Here is a 24,766-nt window from a genome sequence, read left to right on the forward strand (position 1 = left end):
CTTTGACTTAGCATGTAGTAGATATATGTCTAACTGAAAGGATTAATCTAAGCAATGAAAACAAAACTGAAAATTGTGCGCTGTCTCAATTATCCTTTATTTGTAGTCTGGCCTTAAATATGCTGGTAATGTTCCCAGCATCTTTTTTCTTCAGTAAGCAAGTTTCTTGAAATACCTAGAGGTAGCCGGCTCCTTTGCAAAAGAAACCCTGAGCGATGAGCAAGCACAACCACCGACAGCAACGACCGATTAAACAGACAAGATGGCGGCCGTCGCTCAGCAGCCGCGAATCTCCACCCACTCAGGGCGGAGGCCTGAGTCATGTGACCATTCCCTGTCTGGCACCGCCTCCGGCCGCAGTGCCTGACGGGAGACAGAGCTGCGAACGAGGGCGTCGGCCATTTTGTGCCTGTTTCCTGTGGGACGCGGTAGTGGCCGTTGGGTCCTGAAGGGTGAGCGACTTTCGCTTCATTTTTCCTGTTTATTTACTCTTCCCTTTTGCTTTGTCGATAGAGCGCAGTTATGGGTCGCAAGAAGAAGAAGCAGCTGAAGCCGTGGTGCTGGTATCCTTTGTCACTTTGAAGTCGAGGCCAAGCTAAGGCGCCTGTTAGTGACTGGGAGGCCTGGCTTTGGCCTAAAGCGGAGCGTGTCTGGGATCTAGGCTCCCGGGTGGGCGGCTTGATGACTGGAATCAGATTCAGGAAGTCGCGGAAAATGGAGTCTCTAGGGCGGGAGGCTCTGGCAGTCGTGGATCGTGAGACTCCGTGACTCAGGAAGTTATTGCTATGGTGCGAGCGTTGACCCACTGGGAGGCGGCTTGGACCCCTCCATCAAGGACAGTGTACCCTAAGGACTGTTCTGCCGTGCTCCGTTGTTTTGGTGACGATTCAACAAAGGGAGTTTCTTCGAGTAAAATACTCTGCGGAAGATTAAGGGAGAGCTCCGCAGGCAGTCACCCACTTTTTTCAGTTTTTTTTTTTTTTTCGTTTGTGTGTGTGTATGTGGAATCGGTGGTTTAGTAAAGGGTTTAGTTGTTAACCCTAATTTCTAACGCTTTTTTTTTTTTTTTTTTTGCGTGCAGTGTGGGGAAACGCTAGCTTCCGCGTCTCACCCACTGGCGCCTTAATCTTAAGCATTCTCTTGCAGGGTGGAGTTTTCTTTTACTATTACCTAGCTTTGTCAGACTAAAAAAAAGTCAAAATGTGACGTCTTTTACATATTTTTTTCCAGAAGCGGTAATATATTTTACATCAAATTGGTCTTATTTACTGCCTCGTACCTCAAAACATTTTTTGTTACAGAACTGCATTTTTATAATAGTTGAAAAGTTAAGAATTTTATAACGTACTAGATACTGCTGAGTTTTATTAATGCAGCTCATTTGTGTTTAAATACATTCCTTAGCAAAATGAATTCAGAGGGAATTGCAAATAACTGTTGATCATACAAAATTGTCATTCTCATTCACTATGAACTTATTCATTTAGATTCTAAATAATATAAACTTAAGTTCTAAATATAGGCAAATCTTAATATTTCCATTATTTTAAATCTTCTTTTTAATGAATTTTGTCTTGACATAAAGTTGTTTTTTTTTTAAACATTGAACCCTTCCTTCTAGTCCAACAACGTGGCTTTGTAAATGTTGACAAGTGGAACAAAAGGAAAGTTAATTTCACGTAAATCTCTGTAAAACAAATTTTACAGAACTATTCTGCGGCTTGTAAAATATGTGTAAGGGTGGTGAAGAGAGATGATGGACTTCCAGGAAATATGCTAAAATTACATGACAAGTTAATCCTTAATTATATGATATCAAAAGCAAAGGTCTGTAAAGAGTACCTTTTGATTTTAGCTGTTACTATATTTTAATACTACTTCACTTATAGATTTTTTTTTAATAAGCAGAGTCATTATTGTGCTGTTTTTGTACCTTGACAATATCGATCAGGTATTGTAATAGAGATTTTGATGATGAGAAGATCCTTATACAGCACCAAAAAGCAAAACATTTCAAATGCCACATATGTCATAAGAAACTGTACACAGGACCTGGCTTGGCTATACATTGTATGCAGGTAAGGATTTATCTTCTGTAATTTTTGCTCCCTTGTAGTTTGGGGGGCGGGTATCATAACAATTTCTTTGACAATTGTAGGGGTTTTTTGTTCTTTTATTACAAAAGATCAGATAAGATGGCCAGTCAACTTTTTTTTTAAAAAAAAGGTTGTTTAACCATCAAGAAGATAGTTGATTTTTTACATTTACTGAGAGTTTATATCGGTATTTAAATTATTGATAATCTTTCATTCTAGGTTAGATTGGTGACAGGTGAGATTACATAATAACTCCTCAACACTTGGGTTAGGAAACAAGCATCATCAGTGATTTAAATTTTGTGGGCAGTCTGACCAGTTCTAATCTCATAAGAATTAAGGCATAATTAGCTGCCATTACTCACTGCCAGTGAAGCATTTGTTAATCCACTGCCTGGGGGCCAGGATTATTTCAACAATTTATGGACTTCTTTTGTAATGGTAACATTGTTTCAATAATTTTTTTGTTTCTTGAGTCGTTTTACTACTAGGTAGGAAGAGTTTTGAAATTTTTATTTTTAAACATCTACTAAGTACCATTATGTTTTATTGAACATTATTTCTTCTACTTTTGCCAATTTTAGAGCTGCCTGAATTTTTGCCTAATTGGACCCTAGAGAGATGTGAAATGAGCAAATCTCTATTCAGTGGAAACTACTGTTGGTAGGAAGCAGGGAGGTAAATTAAAACAAGATGTTGCTTCCCCAAGTTTAAAAATAAGTTATATAGATCCTTTTCACTCCAGTATGTCACTACAACAATTTAATATCCATTCAAAAATATTTGAGAGCCTACTACATGCTAGACCCACAGCTTTCCACTGTGGCAGTCACTGTTACATGTAGCTATTTAAAAGAAAGTTAAAATTTTAATAGTCACGTTATTGCCACATTTCCAGTGCTCAGTAGCCGCATGTGGCTGGTGAATGACTATCGTATTTGTTAGCGCAGTTACAGAACATTACCATTTGCCACAGAAAGTTTCTATGAGACAGCACCGAGTGAGTATACAACAGTGAATAAAACAATAACCATTGTGGAATTTAGATTTATATTGTGGAGGAAAATAACTTGTAAATATTTTGTTTGTCTATAGGTGATAAGCAATATAGAAAACTAAAACTAGGTAGGGAGTATCGGGAGAGCCACAAGATAGGAAAGACCTGAATGAGAAGGTGACATCTGAGCAGAGGTCTGAAAGGAAGTAAGAGAAAACTTCCAGGGAATAGCAAATGAAAGGCCCTCACTCAGGCGCATTCGCCTATATTGAAGGAAAGGGCAGCACCGTGCTTTATATAGGAGGACTTGCAGGATATTAGTTCTGAATGAAATGGGGGAGGTTTGAACAGAGATGTAACATGCTCTGGTACACTTGTTTAAAGGATTGTTCTGGTGGCAGGGTTGAGAATAGACTGGAGACCTATAGTGAGTTCACTTAGGAGATTGTGGAGTATCCCTGGCAAAGAAATATTACTATATACTGAGATGTGGAAAGCAGCAGGAAGAACAGGCTTAGGGATGAGGATATCTTTTTGTTAAGTTTGAGTGTGGAAAGTTAGTTTTGAGAAGGTCTGCTGAATATCCAGGTGGAGATGTCAAAATAGTTGAATCTACAAGTCATGTTCATAGCTCTTGGAGCTGGAGATAGAAATTTGGAAGGATACAGTATACCAATGGCTATTTAAAGCCATGATACTGGATATCTTAGGGAGTAGAATGCAGATAGAAAGAGATTCAAGGACTCCATGTTGGGCCACTTCCAGCATTTAGAGGTCAGAAATTTGAAAGAAATAATCCAAAGAGATTGAAAGGTAGGGACACCAATAAAATAGTACCCTGGAAGCCAAATGAAATGTTTGAAAGAGTAAGTTATTTAACTCTGAAATGCTGGTGGTAGGTCAAGTAAGAGGACTAAGGTTAATCAAAGTGGAGGTCTGTTGGTTACTTGCTAGGAGTGATTTCCTAGAATGACGAAGATGAAAGATTGATTAGGATACTTTCAGGAGAAAAATGAGAATGTATAGGCATTCTTTAAGGAGTTACACTATAAAGCAAGGGTCCCCAATCCCCTGGGCCACTCAGCAGGAGGTGAGGGCCAGTGAGTGAACTAGCAAAATATCTGTATTTGCAGTGACTCCCCAGCACTACCATCACCACTTCAGCTCCACCACAGATCATCAGGCATTAGATTCTCATAGGAGCACTGGCCCCTGGTGCAAGAAAGGTCGGGGGCCACTGTTGTAGAGAAGAGCAGACAAATAGAGTGGAAGCTAGTTTAGATGAGAAACTATTAGTAACATTTTAAATTGACTTAAGCGCTTCCGTTTATATAGTCTTAATAGAATTTCACAGCAGCCTGTGAGAAGGCGTGGCAGTTAAGTCAGACACGTCCTCCAGTTTTATAGATAATAAACCTAGGACATTAGTAACATAGATGGTTTGCATCATGCTCGGTCCTATATTTTCAGTCAAGACCGTACTGACTTATACTAGGCAAGATTCTTAGAACTCTAAATTCTGTCTACTATATGATGGGAGGATTTTAAGTGAGTCATGGTATTTTTCTCTTTCCAACACCTTTTAATTAGTATATTCTTGTCCTTATCACTTAGAAAGGTGGTAAAGACTAGTTAATTTTTATGTGAATGTAATTGTATTTTTTTAAAGAATGAATTACCTATGTTTATCAAGGATAGTAACATATTCCAAAAACTTAGGAAATAGTCATTGAGTCACTTAAGTAGTTTTATTCATGGATCATTTAATCATAATAATGAATAAAGATCAGAAATTAAGATAATTTCTCAATTTGATTTGCATGTCACTGAAATCTTTAAGATACATCTCTAAGAAGAAAACACTTAGGTTTCTTTAATTACTTTTCTATTATGTGAAAGTGTATTGGGAAGACAGAAGAATTGAGTATTGTTCAGACAAATATATTTAAGTCATTAGTTTAAATCAGTGGTTCTCAAGCTTGTGTAGACATCAGAATCAATTGAAGGGCTTGTTAAAATACAGATATCTGACCCTTCCCAAGAGTTTCTGATACTGTAGGTTCAGTGGGGCCTGATAATGTGCATTTAATAAGCTTCCAGGTGACACTGATAGTATAAACAAAATACTGAAATCCTTTAGCCTAAGTTAATGGCTTCTACTGAAGAAAAAAGGACTGATGGATTTTGTCATATTGGCAAAAGTTATCCATATCCACGTTTGAGGGTTAGAAATGTTCGGCCTAGCAAAAAAAAACCCAGTGAAGTCCTAAATTCTCAGTATTTTACAGTAAAAACTTCTTTTCCTGTTAGCAACCTACCACATAAATTTAGAGGTAGTGGGTATGGGTAATGCTCATTAGGTATGGGTAATGCTAATTATAAATGTCACTTTTGTAGTAAGTAACTACAGGCTTTTCTCAAGATCCAATCTTGGAAAATTTTCTAATTCTCAGTATAATAAAGCTTTAATAAGCTTTATTCAAATTTGAAACTTGTCTGATTTGAATAGGACTACTAGGTCATTGCCGATAATTCAAGCAAGCAAGATTATATGGTAAACTCGAAATAATACTTCTTGATCCCTTACTATGTGTTAAACATCTTGCCAAGTGCTTTTTATATACATTATATTTAATCCTAAAAATGACTTTAGAAGTTAGGTACTGTATAGGTAGAGTAAACTGAGGCTTAGGACAAATGATTTGCCCAATCTTATGTAGCTAGTAAGCAGCAAAATTGGAGAGTGACTCCACATAGTCTCACTATAGAATCTTTGTTAACTGTCATACTAAGTGATCTCTGATTAATTTGAAATTATTCTTCAAAAGACTTTTATGAGACACTTTGTTTATTTGATGGAAGTATTTTGTTTTGTTTAGGTGCATAAAGAGACAATAGATGCTGTACCAAATGCAATACCTGGGAGAACAGACATAGAGTTGGAAATATATGGTATGGAAGGTATTCCAGAAAAAGACATGGATGAAAGAAGACGACTTCTTGAACAGAAAACACAGGGTAAATATTAAGATGTGTGCTTTTTCTTAATACAGCTTCACTAGTGAAAGTATTACTACTACTTTCAAATACAAATTTAATGGTAGATTTATTCAGATTCCAATTTTGAATTCTGTTTTATAATTTATGTTTTAATATGCCTTTGAAGATGGGTATACTTGTTTTGATCTATCTAACTACTATAAATAATTTATTGTTATTTGACTTGGAATTTGCAGCCATGTATAATCCAGATGATAGGAGCTGTTATTAATCACCTATGGAATTATTTGCATTGAAAAGTATTGCAGAGAGGTCAGACACCTTTGTCATAGTTTACCTTTTGGGATGGAATAGAGAGCTGTTTTTTAAAATAAAACTGACTTAGAATTCTTTTTACCTCATATAGGATAGTAAAAGGATTTCAGTCTCGCTTAATAATGTTAAACCTTTTTTAAAAAAAAAAATTACGGGAAAAATTAATTAAACCTTTTTTAGCAGAGAGTCAAAAAAAGAAGCAACAAGATGATTCTGATGAGTATGATGATGATGACTCTGCAGCTTCAACTTCATTTCAGCCACAGCCTGTTCAACCCCAACAAGGTTATATCCCTCCAATGGCACAACCAGGGCTACCACCAGTTCCAGGAGCACCAGGAATGCCTCCAGGTAGCACATAGAATTTCTTAGAATTTAACATTCTTAGAACTTTATAATGTGGTGTAGAGGTATTAAATTCTCTTTAATATTAATTTTGATATTTTGTTGTTGAAATTCTTGTTTATAGGCATACCTCCATTAATGCCAGGTGTTCCTCCTCTGATGCCAGGAATGCCACCAGTTATGCCAGGCATGCCACCTGGGTAAGGAAACTCTTTAAATTGGCTTGTGGGCTTGTGCCTAGGAATGATCTTTCAACTCGGGTGTTGTATGAATTAAATGTTACTTTGCTTTTTAAATTTTTTTGTTCTAAAAGGTATGGGCTCTATAAATATTAAAATTGTCTAATAAAAGGGCCTGCCAATAAATTTAATTTAAGGAGTATAAATCTGCTCGGAAGAAAGTAGATTTTTGTGTTTTAGGATGTATGTAGGCAGCCATCTGCTTCAATTGCATGTGATGTAATTAAAGTAGTTGGTTATAGACGTGAGTTTTTGAGATTCCGAACTGTCCATGACACTTTGTAGTTGTGACAAAAAGCAGACTCTGTAAATGTTTTAAATATTTATCTCATCATCAAAAACCTAAAATGTTAGGTGCTCGTGCTCATCACTTTTACTTAAATATTGTTGGATGTGACAGGTAAACAATACACTTTCCCACTGTATTTTGAAAATCACAGTTAGATTTTGATTTTGTCATACATTTTCACAGATTGCATCATCAGAGAAAATACACCCAGTCATTTTGCGGTGAAAACATGTAAGCATCTCATTCATGATGTAATTCAGGAGGTATAATCATGTCATTTTCTTGTGTGTTTAATGATATCTATTCAGTTGACTTCAGAGATTTTCTAACCTTCCTCACTAAAATTTCTAAAACTTGTGAGCTGATTGACACAGGTCTTTGAAAAGAGGGAAATAAAACATCTTTGAGGAAATAGTAATAAATCCATATATAAATGAAGCATTTTCTAAATGTGCAGCTATTTTCTCCTAACTGCTAAAAGTAATGGGACTTAGTTAAAAGGGTTGGTATTTAAGAAAGAATATATAGTCCTTTGCCAAATTATATGCTTTATTATTATAGAAGGTATTTGAATTTTCTTCTGATATGTATAGAAAAATCTGATGAAAGTGCTAAATCAGAAATTCACAAACTTGTAAATTTTTAAGTGAATTAGACATTGGTATTTGAAGATGAGCTCTTTTAGAGGAAGGAAAGTAAATGAGTTAAGTTTTAAGTTGTAGTTTAATGTTAGCTATCATAAGTAAAAATTAGGCAATGCGATTTTATTTTTGATTCTCTTTAATATTGGTGGTAGTTTTTCTGCATCACTCCAAGAAAGATCTTATTTCCGCATTGTACACTCAATATTTTTTTTTTTTGAGAAATCTAACAACTCTAAAATAGAGATTTTTTTTTTTAACTTATGTTCTGTGCAGATATTTTCCAAATGATACCAAAGGTGATTTCGCTTTCCAGTTGCACGTATTTTAGGCCTCTTCTAAAGGAGAGTGTAATATTAGAGTGTAATATTGTTCCTAATGACTTTAAATGTATTAAAATGTTTGTCAACAAAGACTGACTGTTCCCACCCCTCATTTTACTGGCAAACCCAAGAGTTTGCTGGGTTTTAGAGGACTTTATTTTGATAGAATTGTTTTAGTGTATCATATGTTCTTTCAGCTTGATTTCAATATTAGAGGTCAAATTCAGGTCTTCTATCTGTTGTTTCAGGATTTAGCCAAAATATTTTTCAGTGGTTTATAACTGTTGATTAATTTCAATTTCTTGAAATTTGCTTTCTAATAGAATGATGCCAATGGGTGGAATGATGCCACCTGGACCAGGAATACCACCTCTGATGCCTGGTATGCCACCAGGTATGAAATATTTGACAGTGTCCCTTTTAATATGACTGGTATGCTTTAAATATTTTAGACAATAGATTAGTGGGCACCAGTGCAATGTAATTTGAAATTTTTCGTAATTTGATAACTTTAACCATAAGAAGTATTATGATGGATGACCCTTTTTCTCGAGTTTTCAGAGTAAAAATGGGCTTCAAAGCAGCCAAAATGAGACACAGAGCCTGTGCATCAGTGTTCGTGTACTTAAGATTGGTTGTAGTTATTAAGAATCTCTTATCTATTACTTGCCTATTTTAGGCAAGTAATAGATAAGAGATTCTTAGCAAGTAATAGAGAACTTGAACAAGCTATAGACATTAAACAACATAGATATTTGTTACATCATTCAACAAAAAGAAAATGGTAGATTCAGTGCCTTGGTGATATCAAGAACTCATGCCTTTTAAATTTTCCACTTTGTGTTAACTTTAACTTTTTTTCCCTTGGGCATTCACTCAGTGGTAACAAGATGACTTAGGCAAGAAAGAATGTCAACAGCAATGTGCTTTTCTTTTATTAGAGAGCAAGGTAACTTTCCCAGAGGCTCCTTAGCATATCATTGGCCAGAAATAGGGCCTGATGGATTCTCTAGTTGCAAGGGAGCCTGGGAAATGAAGTATGTTGACTTTTTAGTCTATATAATGTGGAGAAAGGGATTTGATGAGCCAAAAATGTATGCCATGGAGGCCTTCAAGAGGCTCTCAGCTTGTTGCCTTACTTTTTTATATTTAATCTTACCAAGTTTGAGTTGTAATCCATAACAGGTTAAAAAATACTCAGGTGATAGTTGATATAAAAGGAACCATAAAAATAAAGCAGGGGCAACATTTTAATTATTGCAAGGGCAGCTATTAATTTATAGGCAACAGCTCCACATAATGCTCAGATAATTTTGGGCATTTAAAATAATAAAGAATAATAACCAGTGTTCATTTGGTAATGTGCAGTAAAAGTATTAAGTATGTTGAAGTTTAAAGAAGGTGCACTAGCGATGCATTTTAGGAAAATTTAAAGTTCGAAGGGATAACACGTCTGACAAAATTTTCTGGGTATGTGGCTTATTAGAGTTTTAATGTAATTTGCATTGGAGTTGGAACAGCTATTAGATAATTGACATAATTTTGTGTTTCAAAAAGTTTGCTAAATGAGGGCATCAGTAAGTTTAATTGCTGCTTTGCCCAAATACAGGGTCTCTAGTGGTGTCATTCACTTCCCCAAATCATGAAGAGAAAAAAAAGAATAGAAAATTTGAGGCAAGATTGTTCCAAGGGACAAATGCCTAAGTTCTTTGGATTTCATTGAGTTCAGTAGTTAGTAACTTGGTTGAGTAGAAGTATTTTTAATATGGTATATTTTGAAAGCAAAGTTTTGGGAAAATAACCTTTTTCTGAACTGAGTGCTTTAACAACTAGGTCCTCCTCCCAACAATTCTTTTTTACAGGTCTGCCCCCTCCGGTTCCACGTCCTGGAATTCCTCCAATGACTCAAGCACAGGCTGTTTCAGCACCAGGTATTCTTAATAGACCACCTGCACCAACAGCAGCAGTTCCTGCTCCACAGCCTCCAGTTACCAAGCCCCTCTTCCCCAGTGCCGGACAGGTAAATTTCTAAAAAGGAGTGTACTTCATTTAAAGGTAGTGTTGTTTACAGAAATCTTTCATTTGTCATAAGTCAATTTTAAAAATAATTTTAGTATAATTTTTTTAACATATTGAGAAGTGGCCTATTCTGTGTTTGTACACATTGATTTCCTGTATTCATAAAAGACTCACTGGAGCCAGATAGTGTAGTATGTTATTTTTTCATAGATGTGAACTGGTTATTTTAGCTTTAGTTAGAAATGCAAGTTTAATTTGGGGCAGCTTAAATACATGATACTGTTTAGAGGTCCTCCTTTGCCTATTGAACTGTGAGTTGAATGAAAGCAAAGCCAAGGATGAAAATTCTAAGACCTTAGCAAATCATTTGTTGGGCTTGTTTTCTAGAATAGAACAGTGACAAACTACACACTTGCTGAAAATGCATCGTTTAATTGCTTTTGACCTAATCACAATTTCCCGCTGGTTTTGTCTTTAGAACTCAGAAGCAAAAGATGCTTTTAATGTGTGTCTATAATGTTTACTTTTTTTTTTCCAAATTTTTTTGTAGTTGCTAAATTAAAAGCGTTACTTCTTAAGTGCTCTTTAAGCAAGTTAACTTAAGATTTTGAGTTGGGTCGGTTTTTGTTTATCAAGAGATGTTAAACTTGGCAAAAACCTTTTGTAGTCATTGATAGAGAATTGAAATGTTAATCCTTATTCTCAGTTTAAGGTAGTGTTTTTGAAATATCACAGTGCAAAAATTAGTTTCAGAAAAGAAACTGGTTAACTAGGTTTATTGATGTAGAATTAAATTTGAGGGTCAGATTTATGAGGCTTATACTGTTTATTGTAAATGCATTAACTGCCTGCCTCTTAAGTAAATCGAATTTGATTGCATTGTATTTTGCATTTATAAAAATGCAATCTATACTAAAAAAGTCTACCACATGGCTTATTTTTACCCATTTGTTTGGAGACTTTTCATTGTTTCCTTTCTTTTATGCTACAGATGGGGACACCTGTAACAAGCTCAAGTACAGCTTCATCCAATTCAGAAAGTCTGTCTGCATCTTCTAAAGCTCTGTTTCCTAGCACAGCACAAGTACGCAGGAAGTTGCAGTTTAAAATTGTTAAAATGGCTTTATAACTTAACCCTTTGGACCCTATTTTAAAACTAAATTCCCCCCCCCCAAATATACTTTTTTTTTTTTTAACTAAGATTAATGGTATATAAATCAATGGTATTTGAAAATTGAACTCAGAAAAAAAGTTCCCCAAACTTCTATGGTTCTAAAGGGTTAAAAGCATGTAAGCAGTAAATGCATTATAGTAGCCAATGGTTAGCCTGATGCATGATTAAGCTATTTTGATTTATGGTGTTTAATCTAATGCATCATATATAACATAAGGAAATTTAGTACTCTGTATTTGGTTCCAAAGTTGTCCTAGTCTACATATTTCAGATGTTTGGCATACAAAAAGTAACATTTGTTACTGTTAACTTTATACTTAAAAGATCCTTCTAAACCTTTTGGTCCATGGTAATCATCCAGCCATTGTTAATTGGGAGGGCATTGTATTACTATATAAAGAATACCTCTGAAGAACATATTGCTATTAATGACGCTATGCTTAGTAACTGAAATTTATCCAAATATTAATATTATGTAATTTCTAACATTTTTGAGCTGCTTGGTAGATTAATTAACTAATTTAGAATAGCAAAAATAGAATAATATGCTATTTCATTTTATAATGCTATATTTCATCAATCTGGAATAAACACAAAGCTTTTTATATTAAATAACTTTTGATGGGGAGGTAGATAACATTGGAGAAGTTACATATCTTTCTTGTTACTTATTTCCAGTGGTGTGTTTTGGGTGTGACTTTGACCCAGCATTCTTTGATATTCTTAAGTGTTACCTTGAATTTGGTGGAGCATTTATCATGTTAACTTTGTTGTAATTTCATTTAAAGTTTGGTCCTTTATTGAATGTTGGTGTTTTATTTTTAAGTTAAATTGATAGTAGATATACTAATTTTGGGTTTTGAAGTTTTATTGATGAAAGGTTGTGTTTTACAGGCTCAGGCAGCTGTCCAAGGACCTGTTGGTACAGATTTCAAGCCCCTAAATAGTACCCCTGCAACAACTACAGAGCCCCCAAAGCCTACATTCCCTGCTTATACACAGTCTACAGCTTCAACCACTAGTACAACAAATAGCACTGCAGCTAAACCAGCGGCTTCAATAACAAGTAAGCCTGCTACTCTCACAACAACCAGTGCAACCAGTAAGTTGATCCATCCAGATGAGGATATATCGCTGGTAAGTTATTTGCAGTTTTTTACTGGCTGCATTGTAGCAGCTTGCCCGTTTGAAAAGTTTAAATTTGTACAATGGTCTTATGATCTGATTTAATGCTTACTAAGTGGTTTTTGTCGTTCTTATTTTTAAGAACCACAAAATGTGAATATTGTGTGTTTTGATCTTAGATGCATTCCCTCTACCCAGACTATTTCTAAAAGAAGTTAAGTTGGGTTCTTATTCTTAAAAAATTATTGTAGTTAGATTTGTAAATTAATTGAAAAAACAGTTAACTAAAGTAGAATCTGCAGATCTCTTGAAGCCCTTGTACCTTCTTCAGAGACTTGTCAAACAATTTATAATTTCTGGAAAGTTGTTATCTGTACTTCAGTTATAAAAATAGGTGAGATTTTCTTAAGGTATTGAGATTTAAAGTAGTTGAATTGGTTTGTGGGGGCAAAAGTAATTGGGAAGTAAGGGTACATTTTTTAAAAATTATTCTGTAAAGGTTTTAGATGCTTGCTTTATGCTTAATGAGCTCCTGTATTCACGTGTTTAACATTGTTTTTATTTTTATTCGTAGGAAGAGAGACGGGCACAGTTACCTAAATATCAGCGTAATCTTCCTCGTCCAGGACAGGCTCCCATTGGTAATCCACCAGTTGGACCTATTGGAGGCATGATGCCACCACAGCCAGGCATCCCACAGCAACAAGGAATGCGACCCCCAATGCCGCCTCATGGTATTCCTCTTTTTATGTTTATTGTATTTAGTGGATTTTTTGAGTATCCACATAAAATAAATTTATCTGCAAAATACATTGCGTTTAAAAGTACAATGCATGGACCAACTCAATCTATTTTTTGTGTTTTAAATGTGTTTTAGGTCAGTATGGTGGTCATCATCAAGGCATGCCAGGTTACCTTCCTGGTGCTATGCCGCCATATGGGCAGGGACCGCCAATGGTGCCCCCTTACCAAGGTGGGCCTCCTCGACCTCCGATGGGAATGAGACCTCCTGTAATGTCGCAAGGTGGCCGTTACTGATCTCACTTCATCCAGTTTAATAGGTTTGGAGATTAAACCTTTTCTCAACTTGTGCTGTTTATATAGCCAAGCTTCCGTCAATAAGGCTTCATTGTGACTTTAACAAACATTATCTTCCCACATACCAGGAACTATTGGACATTTATTTTACATGGGAAAAATATTTGGAATAATAAAGCAGGATCTTTTCCTGAAGTTGCAATTTATACTGTATGGCTTCTTTTTCATGTTTCATCTAGGTTTTTAGAAGTGAAGTATAGTAAATTTGGTTCGTAATATTGTGAAGGCGCTGGAATTACATGAACATACCACCTTAATAAAGGCAAGTTCTGTAAGCTTACATTGCTATTTGTAAAGTTATGCCTTCACAGTGTTTCAGATGCTGTTGGACTTCATGTCCCCAACCTAGCTTGGTGAGGGCTGTAACTATTTCCAAGTACCTGTACATTGGAAGTCTGAATGTGTAACAATATTTAATGTATTTAGAGTTCCTCATGTTGCAGGGTTTACGAAATCTGACCCACCAAGGTCATGTGACTTTTCTGTACTGTTAAACTTCATTGTAATAAAATGAGAGAAAAATTTATGCCTTTTTATTCATAACCCAGCTGTGGACCACTGCCCAAAAGGTTTGTACAAATGCATGCCACAATAGATGTCCACATAATAAAATTCATAGTTACCAATGCAGTTTTGATATATCATTGGATTCTGTCTGAATTGTAGGTTGTTCCTTAGCTGCATGTTTTAAACTGGATAGTGTATATAGAATTGTATGTTAATGCTTCAGTTAACAAAATCTTAGATAAGTATCAGTCATTACATAATAGATATGAAATCTTTATATTGTACCACCTTTTACCCGCTTGATGTCAATACTCGTTAGATGTCATAGATATTTAAAGTGTAAACTTTAATATTTCCTCTTTCATACTGATGATATTTAGAGCCTAGTGCCAGACCCATTCATTTTCTTCTGATTATTTTTGAGACGGCAGTACTGCGTGGACCTCAGAAGCTTTTCAGGTGCAAAATTCTAGAAGCTTAGGTGCAAGCAGTAAAAAGTTTTTTGTGCTATTAATGGATTGGTACATACTCTAAGTGTAATGCAAGAGTCTAAATGTGCCTCCGTTAGGTTGGTTAACAGTTGGATTTTTTAAAGATTATGTTCCTGGAAGATTACATTATGTTTTACATTAGATGACTACCTTCTGTTATAAAGCCTAAATGGCTTTACTGTTAACTTAACCTTTTTATTCTTGAATGTTTGAATGTTACTGTGTTCCTATGGAGAACTTCTCTGTAGAGATGACCATTCTGTATCTTAGCCTGTAAGTCTTATATAATAATAGCTACTGTTGATCTTTTTCGGGCATCCATTTTTTAAAATCTTACAGGGTAGTTTTATGCTTAATTTAAGTATCAAATGACCTGTACAAAGTATAGTTATTAATGAACTCAAGTAGTTTTTCCTCAATACAGAGTTAAGACTTGGAAGGAAACGGTAACATTTCTTTATAACCTTTATGTGAAGGTGTAGATACAAGACATGAAATCTGAAGTTTTGTTAAAAAAAAAAAAACCTTGTAGGAAAATATTAAAAATGTTTTAATCTTCAAAAAGAGTCTGTATTTAAATAAGTCATTCATTTAAACAAAATATTGCAAGTATTACAGAGCTGAATGCTATTTTAAATATGATATTTTGCTCCAGTGGTTTTATAGTTCCTGTGCCGTGGTGCCATTGAGGTTCAAAAATTTCCATAGGTTGAAAAGGCAACATCCATGTATCACCAAGAATGTATTTCATCATCCTCCTAGCGGCAAAGCCTCATATACTTTCACCCACCAAACACTTGACTACTTAAATAATTTTGGAATTGACAGGACACATACTTCTTAGATTTGGCAGTACGTTTATCATACTGCCAAAGAAAAACCTGTTAAAAATCTTTAAAAATGGCGTGATGTTTCAAAAATTATGCAAAGCTTTATTTGCATTTAATGCAAAGAGAACTGATAATTTATGTCAAGGTTTATTTCTGAGGTCTCAAAGGAGAAAAAAATCACTAATATTAAATAAGTGATAAAATTCTGATTAAAAGTCAATTTAAAGTGTTATGTATGGCACTTAAAAACCTTATCCATATAACAATCCTCTGTTCTGTAGGTGGTCTTCATTTGATATTTTTACAATGTAATTTGTGCACATATCAGCATAATTAAGCTTCTAGAAAATACCTTTAACTGCTTCTGGGGTCCATAGTGTGGTGAAATCATGATCGGAACAAATTATATCGAAATAATTAACTCTTAGTTTGACTTATGCTATTTAATAGATGAAGTTGAGTTATAGTAAACTTCATCTGCCCTCCCAGAAGACAACTTTTGAGACTATCCAGGCAGGCATTGTAGTTGCCATAATTTAGGAAGTTGTAAGATTAATGGGGCTGCCAGCCTTGGCTCTATCTTACATCCACTCTTACAGTCACGTTTTTAAAAAGAAAACAAAGAACTTAAACCTTTGTCTGGCACTAGTTTCTATTGTATAGATTTTACTACTGTATGACAGTAACAAGATTAGCAGGTGAGGAACAGCTTTTGAGTGGATGCTGGGATTATTTGAGTTGAATATGTACTATTTTGGTAGTATCTCACACATTTTGTATTAGGAGTGAGGAAAATAGTCTTAGTGTGCCCATCCACTGATTAAGTTACATATTGAACTTAAACCAGCTTAATTGAACAGGTGTTTGGAAGGGGAGATCCCCAACAAAAACAATGGGTTTAGAGTGGAATTATGGTAGACAGTTGGGTTTTTTTTTTAAGAGCTACTTTTTTTTTCCTTTGCTTGCTTGATCATTGGGATTTTTTTTTTTAAATGCATGTCTTTTAAATTAATTGGGTAATGTTTTTCTAAAATTAAAATTTTCTTCTTCCTATAGCCCTGCCATAGGACAGGCTGAGGCTGAGTCTCAGTGTTGCCCTGTTCAGTCTGAGGCAAGTGGGATTTATTTTATTCCTTATAGGGGCTTTCACAGCTTGATGGCTGTTGGATATTTATGTCCCCAAACTTGCAGCAAGTTTGGTGAAGGCCCCTAAATTTAATTAAACGTAGGATTTTTATACTCTTTTGGTAGAGAAGGCTCTATATTAATATTCACGTTTGACTGTGGTGTTAATAAACATGAAAAGTATTTGATATATAATTTTATGTAGTTTACCTTGTGTTACATAATTAACAGCCTCATAAAGCGAGTATTACTATATTGAACTTTAGTAAATTGACAAAATTTGATGTTCTTGATTTGGAGGCATGAAATGTTTTCAAATTTTCCACTTCTCACTTTTAGGAAAACCTTACTGGTTATTTTCTCTTCAAAACATTAAATTTAACGTCAAGGATAAGTTTAATTATTGGAAATGCCACTGGATACTGAAATCTGCATTCTTAATCCTGAAGTTATGCATTGAACATTAAGGTTGAAAGGTCATCTGGAAATGCTTGCGATTTTTAATATTTTTAAAAACCTCACCACATTAGAGCAAATGTTAATGTAGAGCCCTGTGAAAAGTGGGAAGGTGATGCGTGTGTGGTATGTATGTGTATACACTACACATTGGAGATAAAAGTTTGGGTATTACAGACCTGTCAGTATGGGTAGATTACTAATTTTCAGGTAGTCCAACAAATCATATCATATATGGTAAAGTTAGTATATTGAACTATGGTTTCAAAATGATTATTTTGAGGTTCATTTTCAGCCTAACTGAACAATATTTTATGCAGTATGCATACATGAGAAGTTGCCATTTGTTTTCAACCAAGTTTGGCTTTTATTTGGTAAAAAAAACCCAAAAAGTTGTGTTTTATGTGTATATTGTGGGGTAGAGAGGGAATGAAGAGGCCAAAACATAAACCTAGATTACTCTTCTTTTTTTGTGTGTTTAAGCCACCATTCTCTCCAGATAGCATTTTTGTCTGAACAGTAACAGTTAACATATAGGACAGTGTCTAACAAATGCAGAATGGTGTTTATATGGTTTATTCTTGGAAGGATAAAGAAGAAATATGCATTAAATGAATTCTAAGTTTTCACCTGTCTAATTAGAACATACGCTTTTCACTGTAACTGAGTCATCGGGGGGCGGGGGAGATTTGAATGTTTTAAAAAAGAATTTTACCACAAAATAATATTCCATTGGAATATTTTATGACCTCAATAATTACACCTCTTAAGAATCCTTACTTGGAGACGTTTTCTGTTGCACCCAACATCTAGCAATGTACTGAAATATTTAAGAGTGAAGCTGCTTGTCCTAATTCTAATAGAGATAATTGAAATAGACTCCTACATACTTTGAGTACTGGGGGTGGGAGGGATTTTTTAAGGGTGGCATAGTTTGTTGAAGATGATACAGATACCTAATTTAAGATGTAGTGTTTTTCATACCTCTGTAGTTCTGTGACTCAGACAAATAACGAATTTAAGAATTACATAATTTTCAGGTGTCTTATGTCCACTGGTAAACTTGATACATGAAAGGAAATGTTGAAGTCACCACTTTACTGAGATTAAAGTTTGAGTAAATGGACACTTGTATTGGTTAGGAGAGAAGTTAAACATGTACCCTAACATTTTGTATAAATCAGGTATGTCTTTATAAAAAGGTGGTACTTACATTGAATAACCTTTGTATGTTACTCCAAAATTAAACCAGTTTTCTCTTACTGTAACTTTTATGGAAAAGTCAAAAGGAAAGGTTAAGTTTTAAGACTTGACTATAAGACAGTTTTTGTAAGTAAATATTTCCCTAATTATACTCTGCCATCTCATGACTTGAATATTAGTGAAGGTTACTGCTTTTTTTTTTCCCTTCTTAGTATTTTGTCTTCTGTCATCTGAATTATTTTAATAAAAAAGCTTTTTGTTTTTCTAGCATAGAAGCCATCTTAAGTTTTCCGTGTGATATTTCTTTGCAAAATAAACAGTTACTTTAATGAATATGTAGTGTCATGAACATCGTAATCACAATTTTGTACTGTTGAATTTTCAGAACTATACTTTTAATATTTTGGCTCTTAGGTATCCCCTACTATGACTCTAACTCAAAGTAAATCATAGGAAATAGGGAACAGAGTTTTGAGTTCCTGCTCTTATTTTAAATATCCTTAACTTTCCTAAGTGTTTTTATGTTTTTACTTGGCATTTTTGTTGGGAAATAATGAGTTTGAAAGTAGCATTTTAAAAAAACTAGATTTTTTTTAGTGGGCTGAGAAGAGAATTTCTTGTTTTTAAACATTGTTTTTCCTGCTTTGGGCGTTACACAGTCTTACATAATAATTTGGCCATAAAAGGAAGAATTTTTCATTTCCTTCCCAACTCTGGAAAATTAATAACTTGAAACTATATTAGTTTGAAATTTTCGAACCAATTCTCTCTAAATCTTATGTTAATATCACATCCTCGGGGAAATTATTTTAGTAAGCAAGATGCAAAAGTCATATTAAGGCATAAATTGGAGATCCAAGGGGGATCTTCATTGAAACTAATTTGAACTTTCTATTTGAAGCAAATGGAATACTCTACTATTATAAATCAAGACTGGTTTATATTAGGTTCTTTAGGAGACATATAATCACTAGCTATATTACAAGAATGTTTTATTTTGATCAAATTAACTACAGTGAAGATACATGTGAGTAAACTTTTAATGATTGATTATGTGGACTCCACCATTTGAAATGCTGTAATGATGTGTAAGTTCTTATGGCACATTAAATGTGCTGTGTTTTTGGTCAGGGGTTTTTGTAATGTGGTGTTTGTAAAAGGGGGAAGTTCTTTATTGGAATTCTCCAAACCCTTTGACAGTCTTAATGTGTCTGGGATTTTTAATTATGAGGAACTGGCCGTGAAATTCATTGATGACTAACTTGAATAAAAATGAAGAAAATAATGTCCTACTCAGTGTACTACGCAGAGACCAATAGTGATTATTTGGGGGAGAGGCCATTGTATGGTTTTGTTAGACTGAAGAGTCTTAAATGTAATGAAAGATAACAACTTTCCTGCTTTTGGTTTGCATTTGTAATTAAAGTTTCACCAAATCATTTATTAAAATACAGTCTCATTCTCCGTTAACAAACAGTTCAGCAGTCAGAGATGAAAATAAGATATGCAGCATCATTTCCCAGTCTACTAATAAAATAAGGCCGCTTGATTAATTTACCCAAGTGAACCAAGGAAAGTTTTAATAAAATTCTGTAAGTTTGAGTCAGAAAAAAATGGGTCATGTAGTTAGTGCAAAAAGACTTCCCTTTTAGCTATTAGCTCGCTTTAGTGTACTTGCAGGAAAAGCAAGAAATTTATTTTTCTGCCAATGTTTTTGAAATTAAAATTCTATGAGAAAGTGAAATCAAGGTTTTTGAAAACAAAGTTTATTTAAAATTGTTTGCTTCTGTCAGGTGTGTCTGCATAGACTTAAATTTAGAACTGAAGAGATTTTTCCCTAGATACATGCCCCCTCTTTTTTTTAGAGTAAACAAAGTTTTCATGTAATATATTGGAATATATAGTTTATTAAAATCGAGCTGTGTCCAAGAGATATGTAGTGCTATTAACTCATAAGGTCACTCTAAATTTAACAGCCAGTGTAAAGTAATTTTTTTTTAAGACAGGGAAAAAATTTTTAATGTATTTGTGTCAGGCTCTGAGGAAATTTAATGCACATTGACTTTTTAAAGTATGAATTGAACTCCTCAGTTTAATACAATTTGTGTTTTTGTTAACTAGCAGCAGAATTTCAGCATTTGCTACTTACTGGTAGAGAAGAAAAATCCCACAGCCCTGCCAGTACAGGTTAGTTTAATCTGTAAGTACCTGATGTTCCTATTTTTTTTCAAACATATCCATATAACCCACACAAGGAAGAAAGCTGTGCAGTTACTTAAATGTGAGTATAACTAATAAATCCATTGGACACTTTCAAACACTCAGTAGTTGGGCCAGTTAGCTCTAGGTTTGCTAAATAATTTCAGTTGTAATAAAGGTGTTTTGTTCCTTTATTATCTGGTTGTGGTTGAATGTAAATATATTATGCATAAAAGGACAAGAGTGAAATTTGTATTGGCTGTATGCTCATTTTGGTATATAATACAGAGTGCAAGGCTTTGAGTCCAGGGTCTTTTACTTGAGCCTCTTCTGTGGTGGTACTCATTTACCTTTTAACTTTACAGAGTGAATCAACCTAAAAAGTCTCATTCCTCACCTCTAGCAATGATTAATGGTATGCAATCATAGGCTAGAAAATGTTTTTATATTGCTTTTTTTGTTCCTAAGTGTTTTTAGTAACTGGCTGTAAATAAGTACTAATTTTATTCATTTCTTAATCTATAACCTATTTTGGTGCACTACCACCATGGGTTTATTTTATTTTGAACTAAATAACCTTTTAATATTCAAATGAAAGCTGACTACCCATCAAGAAATCTAGATAGATTCTTTGTGTTTCTTTTGAGGGGCATCAGGGATGTGATGGATTGTAAGATACATTAAAGTTTATATTATTTTTATTGGTTCTAAAGAGTTAATTGTCTTGAACCATCATTGAGAGATTTCCTTTAACCTTTAAATATTTTGTTCTTGTGTTGATAAAAATTTTAAATACTAAGAGAAGAATAAAGCGTACAACTTCAAGCCGGAATCATCCTTCCAATCTATTGCACTGATTGGAATGCATGGCTGCTGCTTTTATACCTTAAGGGTACTGTTGTTTAATTTGAGACAGTCTGTCCATAAAACTAGCTTATCTTGAACTCTTTTTAAAGTGGGATGGTGATTAGTCATTGGAAAAAAAAAAAACATTGTTTTATATGGAAGTCATGTGTTCCATTAAATTTTTTAAAAATCTCAATTTATCAACTGATAATAAAATATATTTTATAAGATAGCCACTTGTTTTTTTAATATAAAATTGCCTAAGGGCTTAAGTTTCATTGCCTTTCACAGTTTAATCTGTATAAGAAATGGCGTAGATAACAGTGGAAATGGTTTTCCTTAAAACCATCTCTTTAAAGCTGCTTTCCTGGTGAGTACTATTTTATACTTTTATATATCACAGTTTTTCCTTTTAGATTTAACTGAAATGGGGACACTTTTATCAAAGAGTGAGCAATCTGAATTTCTACACTCTTTCAGATATTAACTGAATATTAAGAATAAGAAAGTGATTATTTTACCTCCTTAAATTTCCCTGGTGATCTGGGTTCACTTTTTCTGATTTTCACTCACAGACTATAACTACAAAATTATTTTAACACATAAATTATTTTCTTTTACTGAGATCAGAAAGGTTTTATAAAAGGCTAGCTTTTATAATTATTTCAAGCTTAAATTTTAGTTGATAGCCAAAAGATTTTTTACTATGCCTTTTGGTTCCCACATTGCATGGGCCTAATAATTAAACACCAGAATTCCTGTTTATTTTCTTGTTTGAAGCTGTTGTAGTAATTTGTGAGCAGTTAAACTGAGGGTGGGGTTGCAGGAGGGCTAGCCTTAACAATATGGTTATGCAGGCTAATTGCTTACAGGGTTCTCCTTGGGGCTTGAAAAATTTGAGTGTGTCCTTTAAAATTTTTTTATTTTTAAATTACAGTTGATGTTCAGTATTTTATATTAGTTTCAGGTGTACAGTATACTGGTTAGACATTTATATAATTTATTAAGTCCTATTCCTCCTGATACATCTTTCAGTGTATTAAATCACTAACTCTGCATTAAAAGCTTGGATTAGAAATACTGGTTTCTGAGACACGGTATACAAGTGAAAATTAGCCTCCGAGTAAATTTTTAGTTACTGTATGCCTTGTTTAATACCTTCCCCCAATGTAACACATGGATTTTTTTCTCCCTCTAGTTTTTAGCCACATTCTAGCTAAGGTCACATTGTATTACCTGCTGATCTTTGTAAACCAATAATGAACAGTCAACTCTAATGCTTTTAAGTATAAACAATGATAATGTTCTAAAATCTGAAAATTGATATCTGAGTATATGATAATGGCGATATATTCTTCTACATAAGCACTAAACAAAATATGGATCCTCAATTTATGTCTTTAAGATTTAAGGTGAAGTAAATTTCTAAGGAACTCTGTCCTTTCCTAGCAAGGACAAGCAGACATTGAAAATTTGGTAAGTATTTAACATTAAATGCATGTGATAGTGATGAGAGTGAGTAGCCAAATTTCCATGGTTTAAGATATTTAGACATGAACAAGAATTCTTGAGTCCTTTGCGATCCAAAACATGTATCTAGCAGTTTTATAAATTTGTGTGCACAGTGATTAAATTGAAATGTACCTTACTCCTTTGTCTGGCTTGTTTTCTTTTTTATTTTGTATGGTGCTTTAAATACTAATTTTTTTTTTTTTTTATTTCAAGCTTTTTTCAGGGTAAAACTAAATGGCTGGTAAAGAAAATATCTTCAAGAAGAATTATTTAAGTGTCTCTATTTTAAAATTCAGTTGTGACTTTCAGTTTACTTAAGCCTTCTGTTTTCCAGCTCCGGTTAAAACTGACAATAGGCAGCCGATCACAGAACTGGGGAAAAAAATCTTTGTGCTCACTTTGGAATATTTGTAGGAATCATTATAATATAGTAAAATGTTATTAATCCAGTAATTAATTTTCATGGAAGCAGTGCTTTTTGAATTAAAAAGGTGATGAGATTTGGAATCTCTCCTTCCTGGGATTTATTAAATGGAAGTTAAAGTAAAAACATTTAGTTGCTACACCAGGGAAGATGATTTATTTCTGAATAGTATGTCCATTTCTTTCCAGAATAGTATAGCATTCTTTTGTGAAGTGGTACAGAATCCCAAAGGGTTGTAGGAAAGAGGAGGCCCTTCCCTCATTCGTTTCCAGGCTTTTAACTCTAGCATTGTACTGGCAAGGAGGGAAATGAAGAGCAAGTCATTTAAGGGGTATGACGGTAAGGAGAACCTGAACAAAACAAACACGGGAGGATAAATGGCTACACCATATGTATGATTAAATGGTCTAGCTAAACAAAAAATATGTGACTAATAGCATAATTTTAATGTAAGTAAATGAATTCACTAAAGGTAATTTTTTTGTGTGCCATCTCTGAGGCACGAATAAAGGTTGTAATTAAATATTTTAAAAGTCCATATTAAAACTAGCTATTATACCTACATTTTTGTGGAGGTTTATTTTAAAATTTTCTTTGCAAGTAATAGTGCATTTTGTCATTTCGATGTATCTATCACCTGGAAGCTAGTGCAAAAAGAAAAATGATCACATTTATAGTGTTTATCTATGTTGAATTTAATTTACTGGTGGGCTTTAGGTGGGGAAAGAGGTTTCTTAATGTATGGCTCCATATAATTAGACTAGAATTCACAAAAGGCACTGAGCTACTTCTCTCTTTTGAGGTGGTCCAAGGGTGTTTTTTAGGCTGTAAGAAAGGCAAAACTAACTCATTTGAAAAATGGTATTTTATTTTCACGGCCTTAACAATTTTCAGTTTGTGTATTTTCATTTAAAAGTTGAAAGATTTTTGCTTCTGCATTAAGAAGAAGCCTCTTTTTATTACAAGATTGTGGATGACCATTAAGAACATTTGAGTGCCCATTATTTACGAAGATGAATAAAATTTTTCATTTATTAAGATACTTGTCTCAGCCCATTTTATTAAGTTGTATCCTAAACAATTTATATTGAGAACGAATTATATGTATCAGCCATCCTGAGCACTTTAGTGCAGCTAGGCAAGCTACTTTTATTAAATATGAACTATATTGGGAGAAAGTATTTAAGGGGTAAATGAAGATGTTTAGACTGCAGTTATACGGGGTAATTGTTAAAATGTTAATTGAGGTTGAACAGATAGATGGAGCCAGAAGTCAGCATAGTAGTTTAGACTAAGCATATGATTAGAACACACAACCAAATTCTCCATTATACTATTTTATTACTTTGAGCAAGTTACATCTCTGGAATGATAGTAATACATTTCCTAGGCTTATGAGAAAAGATTATTAAATGTAAAAGAAGTTAGCCTTTTCAGACCAGTAGAAGTGTTAAGAGTTGGGATGGAGGCAGGAAGATACTGAAAACCTAAAGGTTTTATTTAATAAATACA

The 24,766-nt window shown here is 34.0% G+C and overlaps 1 protein-coding gene across 14 annotated transcripts; it reads left to right on the forward strand.

Annotated features, from left to right (window-relative positions):
- Positions 1-350: 350 nt before the first annotated feature.
- Positions 351-24,294, forward strand: ZNF207 (zinc finger protein 207). 14 transcript variants are annotated; one of them, XR_001597839.2, is made up of 14 exons: positions 351-563; positions 1,952-2,078; positions 5,973-6,111; positions 6,589-6,759; positions 6,878-6,953; positions 7,465-7,512; positions 8,569-8,639; positions 10,108-10,265; positions 11,256-11,348; positions 12,333-12,575; positions 13,138-13,297; positions 13,441-13,624; positions 16,546-16,600; positions 20,395-24,294. XR_001597839.2 is itself a non-coding variant. In XM_016152528.2 (13 exons), the coding sequence occupies exons 1-12, from the start codon at positions 523-525 to the stop codon at positions 13,599-13,601; spliced, it is 1,488 nt and encodes a 495-aa protein (XP_016008014.1). In that variant the 5' UTR covers positions 351-522; the 3' UTR covers positions 13,602-13,624; positions 16,546-24,294. The 14 variants fall into 14 exon arrangements, 12 of the variants coding, with proteins under 12 accessions (XP_016008014.1, XP_016008015.1, XP_016008022.1 ...); XR_001597840.2 differs by having other exon boundaries at positions 20,398-24,294; XM_016152528.2 differs by having other exon boundaries at positions 16,546-24,294.
- Positions 24,295-24,766: the final 472 nt, after the last annotated feature.

Source organism: Rousettus aegyptiacus, unplaced genomic scaffold (assembly GCF_014176215.1).
Source record: "Rousettus aegyptiacus isolate mRouAeg1 unplaced genomic scaffold, mRouAeg1.p scaffold_m13_p_6, whole genome shotgun sequence".
Taxonomy (NCBI): domain Eukaryota; kingdom Metazoa; phylum Chordata; class Mammalia; order Chiroptera; family Pteropodidae; genus Rousettus; species Rousettus aegyptiacus.